The 11445-nt window shown below is 64.3% G+C and overlaps 3 protein-coding genes across 3 annotated transcripts; all 3 read left to right on the top strand.

Moving 5' to 3' along the window:
* Window positions 1-531: 531 nt before the first annotated feature.
* Window positions 532-3630, top strand: LMXM_07_0320 (conserved hypothetical protein; the record flags this gene model as incomplete). Its single annotated transcript, XM_003872127.1, has 1 exon — window positions 532-3630. One exon carries the CDS (start codon window positions 532-534, stop codon window positions 3628-3630), a length of 3099 nt encoding a protein of 1032 aa, XP_003872176.1.
* A 1378-nt stretch (window positions 3631-5008) lies between these two features.
* On the top strand, window positions 5009-7435 carry LMXM_07_0310 (conserved hypothetical protein; the record flags this gene model as incomplete). The annotated part of the gene is made up of 1 exon (XM_003872126.1): window positions 5009-7435. One exon carries the CDS (start codon window positions 5009-5011, stop codon window positions 7433-7435), a length of 2427 nt encoding a protein of 808 aa, XP_003872175.1.
* Window positions 7436-8706: 1271 nt separating this feature from the next.
* Window positions 8707-11304, top strand: LMXM_07_0300 (conserved hypothetical protein; the record flags this gene model as incomplete). Its single annotated transcript, XM_003872125.1, has 1 exon — window positions 8707-11304. The coding sequence occupies one exon, from the start codon at window positions 8707-8709 to the stop codon at window positions 11302-11304; it is 2598 nt and encodes an 865-aa protein (XP_003872174.1).
* Between the last annotated feature and the right edge of the window lie 141 nt (window positions 11305-11445).

Raw genomic sequence — 11445 nt, 5'->3', positions numbered from 1 at the left:
TTCACACCCCTCCTCGTCCTCCTCCGTGGCCACGCGTCCTTCAACGGCTTCGGGTTTTGACCGCTTCGGGTACGCCCCCCCCCTCTCTCGATCCCACTGTGTCGAATCTCGGTCTGTGCACCGACAGTGTGCTTGCGCGTCTCTCGTAGGCCGTCTCTCTCCCTTCCTCCTCCCTCGGTTTTCCATGGCCCTTGCACCATGACGTCGCCCATCCCGCGCAACAACGGCCACTTGAGCCACCCAGCCTCCGGCGCGGTGCCGACGACTGTGCAGAAGGCCCTGATACAAGACCGTGATTCTTTGACTTCCGCAAGCATGAGGGTGGCGGCGGCGGCGGCGCGGCGATCTGCGACGGGGTCTGTGCTGTGCCCCATCGCCGCGGCCGACGGAGACGACGGCAATGGCGGGCCCGTCACGTCCGCATCTCAGACGCACCGGCGCTCGTCACGGTCTCAGAACCATCAACATGCCGCACTGCAGCAGCAGCAGCCTGCACCCGTGGCGTCAGACAAGAACAGCACCACCGGGGGCATGCGGCGGGAGTGGGAATTCGCTCTGCAGTTTGTGCATCAGGCAGGCCAGCTCATCATCCAGTGCTCCCCGCAGTGGGAGTACGAGTTCATCGACCTGGACAGGACGGCGGTCGGGCTCGCGCAGCGCGAGGGGCTGCCGACGCAACCAGAATCGTCGCCGATGTTCGCGGTGTTTTCCTACACGGATCGAGTGGCAGTGGTGCAGTCGCCGCCGCAGCCAGTCACTGCGGCAGGGGGCTCATCAGGCGCCGGGGCCTCGTTGCGGCGGCCAAGTATGAGTAGAGGCAGCCTCAGCGTGGGCCCTGCCACAGCCAACAATGGTCACCAGCACACAGAGCAGCACTCTTTCACGAGCTCGAGCGACGTCGGCAAGCCGGCAGAGACGGCGCCAACAGTCGCGGACGACCGCGTCGACGGCGACACGTGGTGGGTGGAGAAGTCGAAGGCGGTGGAGCTTCTCTACTGCCTCCCCGCGCCCGACATGGACCTCAAGGGGTTCTGCAAGCAGTGCGTGCAGCTTGTCTTGCGTGACCCCCACGTTGCGAGCATCGACGGCGACACGCGGCTGGCGCGCCTGCACATTGGCAACAAGCTTCGCTGCGTCTACCAACTAGGCGGCCGCCACCGCTCCTTCCAGCTGCGCTACACCCTGCACGATCGCTCCGAGCTGCAGGAGAGCTACGTGTACGCCATCGGCGCCATCGTCGGGCAGCGCGGCTACTTGCTGCGCGCGCGGTGCACGGACTCCGAGGAGCTGGAGGGGTACGTGCGGAAGGTTCTTCTGCCGGTGTACGCATCACCGGGACGGGCCCAGTTCGGCGTCGACGCTACCTACCGCAACGTCGCCCTGACGACGCCGCTCAGCGAGCAGCAGGAGGCGTTTGGCCAGTTGCAATACGTCGACCACAAGGCAGCCATTGTCTTTGTGACTCCGCTGTACCCGATGCGGGTGCTGCCCGACTACTCACCGGCGAAGACGGTTGGCGTGGGGTCCATCACGTGCCTCACCCTGAAACTCAGCGTGTACGAGCGGCTGCTAGACGACATTGCCGCGGCGGAGATTGTCGGGGTCGCCAAGTACAAGGTCAGCCCCATCATTGTGTGCGTCGAGGTCGAGGAGGTGTCGCGCATGGGATACCCGAAGGTGATGTCGACCGAGCAGTACAGCGAGCTCAAGGCGGCCCGCGTCGCGGAGGTGTTCCCGGATGCGAAGATGGTGGGCCTTCCATCAAACCTGTCCATGGGCGGCCGCACAGGGCGCTTGCGCGCCATGACGTTCACCTACGAACCCCTCGGCTGCGTCGTCAAGGCGCTCATCGCCTCAACCCTCGTCGGCAACCTGGGTGTGACGGCACTCTACATCGCGAAGTTCAGCGGTGGTGTCTTCGACGCCCACCTCTACGTGTTTCAGCAGCTGGTGCACGGGATGGAGTACCTGCCGCAGAACAACGTCGAGAAGAGCGCGCGCGTCAGTCGCTACCGTGCGCGAAACATTCGCCTCATGGAGGAGGATGTCATACACGCGTACAGAGACGACAAGCAGCTCGGCGACGCGGCCCCGCAGCCGGTGGAGTGCTCCACACCAGGCTCGCCGTCGTCGCTGTCGACCGCCGCTACCACGCCGCACCCGACGATGCTCGCCGCCAGGGATCCGCGCATCGTGGCGGCGACCCGCGAGCGCCACCTTCATTTTCTGTCGCTCGGCAATGACGGCCGCGTCGAAGGCGGGATCGAAGCGGTGGTGTCACCAGAGGAAGGTGGCATTGCGCCTACTTGCCGCTCCATGTCTGTCGCCCACACCAACGAGGGCGGCCTGCACGCGCGCGGCGGACACCGCGGGGGGTCCGAGGGGGACGGCGTAAGCGGCTTTATCACTGAAGCCGCCCGGTCATCAATGATTTCCGCCTCTCTGCTCACGGCGTCGCTGACCAGCGAGGCGTTCATGACGGCCACGCCACTGGTGTCGGCGCTCGCCGCCACTGATAAGACTGCCAGCTCACCGGTCGGCGGTATGCTTGACGTGCTGCGTGCAGATTTCTCCTCGTCCGCGCACAGTAGCTCGCGCATTAGCGTGGCCGACATCTCCCACCTGCAGGAGAGCGGCTCGGCCAGCCTGGCGGGCGACCACAGCGACGCTGACGACGCCATGAGCGGGCTTATGGAGGACGGTCAGGGCGCCTTTGCGTATAGCCACGAGGAGGCATACGCCTCTGCGGCCCCCTCTGAGGCGTCGCTGGCCGGGAGCCGTACGCCCGCCTCCGTTACCTCCGAGAGTGGTGATGGCATCGAGGCACGTACGGCGATTTACTGTCAGAGGGGCAGTGGTAGCATACTCGTTGCAAGCTGCATCTCGAACGACGCGGCAGACGCTGGGGACGGAGAGGTGCCGAAAACTCAGGTCGTCTGCTCCGCCTCTACGGTGGCCACTAGCGAACTGCCCGACGTCAGCGGCGACGGCGACGCGCCGGATCGCAGCCCGAATGCAACGACGAGGCTGGGTACTACCATCTGCCCTTCTGAGGTCGACAACGATGACACGGCCGCTGCCGAGCAGATGAAGCAGCGGCAGCTCTACGAGCAGCTGGTTGGCAAGGGCGACCCTGCCGTTCACCAGGCTCTGCGTGAGGCAGAGGGCGGCACCCTCTACGGCCCCTCTCTTCGCGATGTCTACGCCCGCTGCTGTGAGGCGCAACAGTGCCGCCCGAACAGCTACTTGATGCGCAAGCTCCCGGTGCAGCCGGAGTTCACATACTCCGTCGAGGAGATCGACCTCAGCGCCAACTACGTCGGCCACAATGGCTTTGTCGCCGTGTTGCACCTCCTCGAGCACCTGCCTCGTCTCCGCGTCGTGTACTTCAATAACATGTCCCTGGATAACGTGGACGCGGAGAGCCTGTGCTACGCGCTAGCCACGAACCACACGGTACGTGAGGTGCACCTGGAGCACAACCCCGGCATCTCTCTGCCCTCCATGCGGCACTTCACCGCCCTCTTGCGTGTGAACAGGCGTATTGAAGTCCTGAGGTTGGCAGGGACGCGCCTGAGCCCGACGCTGATCGCGAAGCTCCAGGAGGAGGCGAGCCAACCGCGGGATTGACCCATGCGTGGGTCGCGCCAGGTGTGCATTGCGGTTTGAGGGCGCTGGTGTTCGAGGGAGAGGGGCGCCACCTGCAGGGCTTCAGTTTCCGTGTGTGCCCTTCCCTCTGACCCACGCTCTCTCCAGCTAGCCGGACGCTCCCCCCCCCACCGCCGCTTGCTCGAACACCTTCGCCTTCTCAGCCTCCCTCGATCCTTGGCGCGTTACTGTTGCCGCACATGTGCGAGGTACTGGCGACGGTGACGACTGCGGATGCAGCGAGGGCTAGAGTAGGGAAGGGGAAGGCGATGGCGTGCTTGCCTGCTCACGCGCGCACGCACATGCGATGTATCATAACCGGCGGGCAGGCTCCTTTTGGCTGTCTACTTGTCTGCACGCGCAGTGCCTGCGTGGGCTTCCGCTGTTGCGGCACACGCACGCACTGCAGGCGCTGGTGGCGGTGGTGGGGGAGTTTGGGGGTGTGAGGTGACCGCGAACTCTCCTCTTCCTCCTCCTCCGTTGTGTGCCGAACCCCTCGTCTTTCCGCAGCCTCTTTTCACCTTGCATGTATGCTAGACACTATCACTCTCCCTTCCTCTCCCTCGCGTGACAGGCCCGCATCATCGTCGTCGTTGTGGTGATCTCCTGTATGGGGGAGGGGGCTTCGACATGTGCAACGGCAGAAGGGGGTGCCCGGTGATCGAGGAATGACGCAGCGGCACACGTTGTGTGCACCCGCCCGGGTCGCGCGGAGAGGGCCAAGGGGAGGGGGAGGCTGCGAGACATGCGCGGGATGCACTGATTCGCATCTCCGATGTGCCCGTGTCTTCCCTCCCCCTCCCTCCCTCTCTCGGTGCCCCTGGCCAACTCTTGTCACAGGGCATGCGCTGGTGCGCGCGTTCATTTTCTCGCAGCAATATCCTTCGTGGGGCTCGCGAGGCTTGCGTGCGCCTCTCCCGCAACTTTGCTTGCCTTTGTGCGCCGAGGAGGGAAGGGAAAGGGAGGGGGACTGGCGGCGCACCCCCACGCTTTCTCCGTCTCCCATGCTCACAGGATTGGCTGCACTGCACTGCACTGCACCTCTCTCTCTTGGCTCACGTACTCCTCCTCTTTCGCGCCTCTGGAACTCTTGCGACTCTCGGGCGCGCATCATCAAGCTCACGCGCATGATCCGGAGTTCTCTCATCACAGCAGCAGTGACCACACGCACGCGCAGACACGTAGACGCACGATCAACCGACGGAGGAAGGCACACACGCGAGGAAAAGCTAAAGAGGAAGACGTGGAGAGAAACACGCGTACAACACTCATCATCACCGGCACATTCCCTTTCTCCCCTTTACTCTCGGCCACACCCGTGGTTGCATCTTCATTCTCCAGTATTCTCTGCGGGCGCCCCATGTATCCAGAGAGACGGCCCTATGCGACAAGCATGCCGCATAGCGGGTACCGAGCGAAGCCGCTCGTCCCACAGCTGCCGAAGGATGCACTGGTGATGCTGCGCTCCCATATCGGCTACGATGACCTGCAGAATGGTGGCAGCGATCAACCGGTCTCGCTCCTGCGCTCGGCGGCAGGGCGCACCTACCTCGCGGACGGCAGCTCTACACTGTCGTCGAGGCAGTTGACCTCAGCGCAGAAGCTGTTGCCTCTCACCGATCGGAGCTCGCAGGCGGCGCTGGACGCGGCGCGGCTGGAGCCCCCGATCGAGCACGCGTCTGTGGTGTACCACGGCTGTCAGCAGGCCGTCTTGAACGCGGAGTTACGGGAGAAGGTGGAGGCGCACTATAAGCGCTGGTCCGCCCGCGTGGAGGAGCTCCAGGCACTCTTTTCCGACCTCCCGACGGAGAGCGCTTTGCACAACACGCGTGGAGTGGAGAGCCTGCACTCGTACCTCCACGCCTACAGGTGCACCGAGGACATGCTAGTCACGCCTGCTGAGGTGGCGGAGCAGCACGCGCTGCGCACGCCGCTGCCGGAGATAGACGTCATGTCTCAGGTCCCGGCGATCCCGATGGACACGATGCGGTGCTCGCTGGACGACCTGCTGCGGTCGCCGTACCTGCTGGCGCCGCTGGACACGCACCTGACGCATCTGAGCTTGCTGGACAAAGTGGGGCATCTGTCGTGGTCGGGCGAGGGGGAGGTGGAGGTGGCGACGCGTTGTTTGAAGAAGCCGCGGAGGCAGCGAGTCAAAGCTCGCAAGGATTGCACGGTAGAGGAGTCTGAAGAGACGAGGGTCGTGCTGCAGGTCGAGGAGACGGCCGAGGAGGAGGACATCTACCCCTCTCGCGCAGCTGTTGCTATGCACGAGCGCCTGCACTACAACCCCGGCGACTACGCGCAGCGCGAGCTGAAGAAATCGGAGGAGGCGCTCCGTGAGTTGCAGGACCGCGTGCAGACCGCCAAGCGTCAGAAGGAGGAGGCTATTGACGCGGCTGACCCACTCACTGCCCTGCGCAACCTGCACGCGCAGGTCGACTTCTCCAACGACCTCCTGCTGCTGTACAAGGCCCGCATGGCACTCGTCTCACTGCACTCAGACGATACCCGCGACTTTCGCCGTGATGTGGTGAATCTGATCGACGACAGCCATCGATCAGTGCAGGCGGTGCACGGGTATGCCAGGATGGCGCTGCCCAGCGTGCAACACGACGTCCGTGTTCTGACGGAGGCCGTCCAGCAGACGCAGCAGCAGCTGACCGCCATGCAGGCGACGGAGGCTGCGGCCGACGCGGGCATGCGGGCCCACATGTGCGGCATGGACAAGGCCGCCCGTGCGCTGTGGGAGGAGGTTCATGCTGCTCTCGAGAAAATCGCTGACAATGCGCGCGAGCGCGGCCGCTACGCACAGAGGTGTATGTCCCTGCGTGAGCAGCGTGCCAAGGAGGCGGCGGCCGTGCAAGCCCAGCTGCAGGCGCAGTCGGCCCACTACGAACGCCTGTGCCGCTGCGAGCAGGTGCTGACGCACTGGGATCAGGCCGGTGACGTGCTCGGCAAGTATGTGGACGCATGCGTGCCGAAGCTGCTGAAGCATCTCGCGGCGGTCGAGGAGAGCGACGCTGACCTCGCCCAGCGTGAGGCAGAGGAATACGTGGGCCACTACGAGCAGTTCGTGTACGCGGCTGAGGAGGCCAGAGCGAAGCGGTGCACGCAGGCGGACCGCATGCGGCTCTTGCAGCGCAGCACCCTGCTAAACCAAGAGCGCGCGAGTGACACGATGGACCCCGACGCCGCCACGCACGCTCAGCGCCTAGACGACGTCTCGCGCGAGCTGGACGAGGTGCAGCTGTACCTGAAGTACGTGTCCGACATGGAGGCAGACCGGGAAGCGGAGGTGGACCCGGTGCTGAGGGGCGTCCTGGCACGGCATACGCTGGCCCAGCTGGGCACGGCCGGCGAGGAGGGCGAGGCTGAGAAGCCGCTCCCCACACCGGGCCTGCTGGAGGACGCGCCTGCTGCTTCTGCAGCCGATGCCAAGCCGTCCCCGGCCTCGCCCTCGACGGCCACTGAGGCCACGAGGCGCACTGCTGCCGCCTCGGCAACGGCAGCAGGCGGTGGCGTTGTCGTCGCAGCCACCACTGCCACCGCTCCACCCTCTCTCTCGGTCACGGTCGCTCACCCCTTCGTCACTGCCCGCCTGGTCGGTCTGGCGCACGAGAGTGACTACCTCTCTCAGCAAGGACAGTTGGTGGGGCAAGAGTTGCAGGCAGTGGAGGCGAAGTGGACGGGGCTGCGCCACAGCCGTGAGGAGCTGCAAGTCATGGAGGCGAAGTATAAGAACGGCGACGACATCCGTGCGCTGCTCGGTGTGGACAAGCCGTAGATGCCTAGTTGATGAGGGATAGAGGCAGCAGCGGCAGCCCACGCCCAACGCTCCCTCTCGTCTGCTGCGCTGCTGCCTCCGGACGGAGGATGTGGATTAGTCGCGCCTGCTTCACCTCTTCTTCGACCTTTCCCGCTTCTACGCCTGTTCGCCCGCGCGCCGCCACGCACGTGTGGGTGGACCACTCGCTGGTGAAGGGGTAGTGAAGACGGCCTAGACACGCCATTGGTGCCCCCTCTCCTCCCCTCTCACGTTTTCGTGGTCTCCCTATGTATATGTAAGCTGATGTGTATGCCATTCTCTGGGCCATTGTGCGCACGCATGTGATTCAAGGATGTACATAGAGCGCCATGCCCATGTACTCGTTGCTGAGAAGGCCCTGCCGTTCGTTGTATCATTTTCCGTCTTCCTCTCGTGCTTGGTCCCCTCCCCTCCCCTCCCCCCTGTGTGCGTGTGATCGACGATGCACATTGGACAACGGCGCCGAACCAGGCATTGACAGTGGGACGCCCACGCACACTCCGGTGCACCCGCTCTCACGGGCCCGCGTGCCAGCGTGTGGGTGTGCGTTGCTCGTCCGTCCATTGGCGGACTACCTCTGTCTCTCCCTCTTCGCTATCCTTTCGCTTTATTATATCGTTGTCTTCGGTCTTCACCTCATGTTCAGTACATCCGTCCGCGTCAACCTTCTCACTCTCTGTTCATGCGCGCACCCGCGCGAACCTCACACATCAAGGGCTTGCAGGGAGGGAGAAGCCAGGTACGGCGGACCCCCCTTCCCCCCCCGCAGCGCTTCAGAAGTCCGACAGGGTGCACTGTCGGTGAGCTGCCCTGTGCCAGCAGGCAACACATGAATGATACGTGCCCTGCGGTCTCGCTTGTACCAACTGCGCCGCTGCTGTCACGACTGCCGTGCTAGTGCGGATGCGTACAGTCATCCTCGACCCTTTTCTGTGTTTCGTTACATCATCTCTTCCCCGACCTGCTTCCCTCCCCGCTTCCTCCGTGTGGTCCTCTCCCTCTCTCCGCAAGGTCGGGTGCAGCCATACGATTCCTGACACGTGCCAGAGCACGCTGCGCCCTCCCCCCTCTCCGTCCGTCCTCTCTGCCTCTGCGAGTCTGCACGTTTTTCGGCCTATGAAGAGCGGGTAGTTGATTGCGTCGGCACCTTTGAGACCCATTCTCTCCCCGTCAATACCCCCCCTCCCCCAGCTGTGAAGCGCATCTCCCGATCTAGCCCCCTCCCCCCACTCCCCACAACCCGCCGCGCGATGGAGTACGAGCAGGTGGAGTACTGCCGCCGCGTCGTGACGGAGGCGGTCATTTCGCAAGATATCAACGACTACTATGATATTCTCTCCCCGCAGGTGCTCCTGGTCACGCACTTTCCTTACCCGTCTGCCAGTGCTGACAGCAACATGCAGGCTGTGCATCGGTGGGTGCAGATGTCGGAGCGGCAGCACATCGCTGCTGTAGACGCCGCTTCTGCCGCCGCTGCCGCTGCCGCTGCTGCTGCTGCTGCTGCTGCTGCGAGCTCTGCTGCAGCGGGCGGCAGAGGGTGCGCCAATGCCAACGCGAGAAACCAGCTGAGCGCTGCTGCCGCTGCCCCGGCACCCACCGCTGGTGCATGTAGCGCTAGGAGCCAGAAGCGGCGTGCACGCGAGTTGTTGCAGCGTCAAGAGGAGTGGCGCATCACCCAAGAGCAGAGGTACGACTCATTCCGCAGGCTTCGCGAGCTTCATCATCGCTACGTCGCTGACGAGGACGACGGAAACAATGACGTAGGCGGCACTGGACGCACAGACGGGAGCGCCAGGGATGGTAAAGATGATGTTGCTGCCGCTGGTGAGCAGGGGGCAGCCGATGGACGCGGTGCACTGGCTGCACCGCAGCAACACCGACAGCAAACCGGCGCAGACAAGCAGCGTCGAGGCGGCTCCTTTGGCAAGTCAACCTCCGCGCGCGATAACGCTTCCAACGGTGGCGGAAGCGCCGCTGCCGCTGCGGCCGCACGTGCTGCCGACGGTGTGCACTGGTTCCAGCAGCAGCAAGCACGGGCGCAGTTGCAGCCACCAGAGCGGCGCACAAGGTCGAGCACTTTTCTGTCTTCCGATATGTCCCCGGTATCTGCTGCTGCTGCTGCTGCTTCTGCCGCCGCCGCCGCCGCTGCTGCAGCAGCAGCGCAGAAGCGGCCTGCGTCCCGCGGCAACCCGATTGCGTACGAGGACGCCGTCACTATAACAGAGGGCAAGCTGCTTGTCTCGTACCGCTTCTTCCAGCTGTTGCACTGGGTCGTTTCCCCAGACGGCAAGACGGCGCCCCTGGCCCACATCGCCCCCATCGAGGTCGACCTCCAGTTACGCAAGGACATTCTACAGGAAGCGGAGGTGTTAGCCCCGCCACCGGCCCCGAGAACGGTGCAAGAGGCGTACAACCAGCTTGGTCAGCAGTTCACAGAGCGCAACCAACCGCTTAGCTGTCTGCGCATTGTCTGGGGCACCGACCACCTCCTCTTCGAGGACAAAATATTCCTCGACGACGGCATCATCGTTACAATCCACCGCAGGATGCTGACCGTGTCCGAGGTGCTCACCCGCGCGGCGCCGGCCGTATTGTCGTCCCCGAAGACACTGCGCGAGCTGCCGCCAGCCTCGCTGACGTCGCAGCAGACGCGGCTGTCCGAGAAGAATGGCACTGCCGCATCTATCCCGGCGGGAAAGGGTGGCCTCGCGCGTAATCGTGAGCAGCAGCTCTCGGCAGCGCGCTCCGAGCAGGTGTACCACGCGGTCGAGGCATTTTACGGGCTGACGGCCACCCGCGTCGACGCGTGCAGTAACGCGTGGGCACTCCTGGACTTCTCCTTCGTCAAGGCGACGGAGCCGTCAATGCTGCTACGGCTGACGCCCGTCTCGGGGCACGCGCACGTCAACCGGCTACCTCGCGCCGCCGCTGATCCCCGGCTCTCCCAGGGCATCTTCCTCAACCAAGAGAACGACCCCACCAAACTCCAACAGTCGGGCTCGAGCCGCACGCTCATCAAGGCACGCAACAAGTATGGCGAGGAGGAGGCGTACGAGTTCCAGACCCAGCAGCACTGCTTCTCCTCCTACGAGGATGGCTACGGGCGCGGCGCCGGGGGCGGTGATGCAGGCGCCCCACAGCACAACGGGAACAGAGCCTTGGGAGGCGGCGGCGGTGCCGGTGCCGGTGTGGCACGGTATAATGCGTCGTGCGTTCGGGTTTCGGGTTGCCACATGCAGGCAAAGATGGATCAGCTTCTGCCGGTGCTGCGCCGCCTTGTTGTGAACTGCCTGCTCACGCTGCACACACTGGACCTCAGCCAGAACAACATATCGTCCCTACCAGACCTAAGCTTGCTGCCGCTGCAGAGCCTGAGACTGCACGGCAACGCCATCGCTGACTGGCGCGTTGTCGAGGGAAAGATAGCACCGCTGCCGTACCTCGGCGTCCTCACCCTGCACGGCAACCCAATCGCGGAGGACACGGAGATGGAAGCCGTCGGCGGTAACAGGAGCAAGGCGGCCGCGCGGGATGCGCACTGCGCGGGCACTGCCGGCAAAGTTACCAAGGGGGGCCGAGCAGATGGTGACTGGAACTACTGGAGGCGACTGTTGGCACTGTTGCTGCGTAGCCCGGATCGCGTGGCGCCGCTGCGGCAGGTCGACTTCGTGACTCTCACAGGGCAAGACTACAACACGGCGGGCGTGTACGAGATGTTCACGAGGGGTCAGGCGGACCTGCTGGCCAAGGCGCGGTCGATGATGGGGAGCCGTGTGCAGACAAAGCCGGCAGGCGCGACGACGAAGTCGTCGTCGAAGAGCGCTCATGTCGTGGTGGGCCGTGGGTGAGGTGTCCAACGATGTCCAGGGGTATGTGGGACTGCTGGTGGGACGTGTGTGGTCCGTGACAGGTGCGCTGTGCACCTTCTGTTCTGTTCTCTCGCCCTTGCACGTTGCACCATGAACCACCACCCCTCCGTCACAACGCGA

This window comes from Leishmania mexicana, chromosome 7 (genome assembly GCF_000234665.1).
Source record: "Leishmania mexicana MHOM/GT/2001/U1103 complete genome, chromosome 7".
In the NCBI taxonomy this organism is placed as follows: Eukaryota; Euglenozoa; class Kinetoplastea; order Trypanosomatida; family Trypanosomatidae; genus Leishmania; species Leishmania mexicana.
This window is presented reverse-complemented; position numbering and strand designations above follow the sequence as displayed.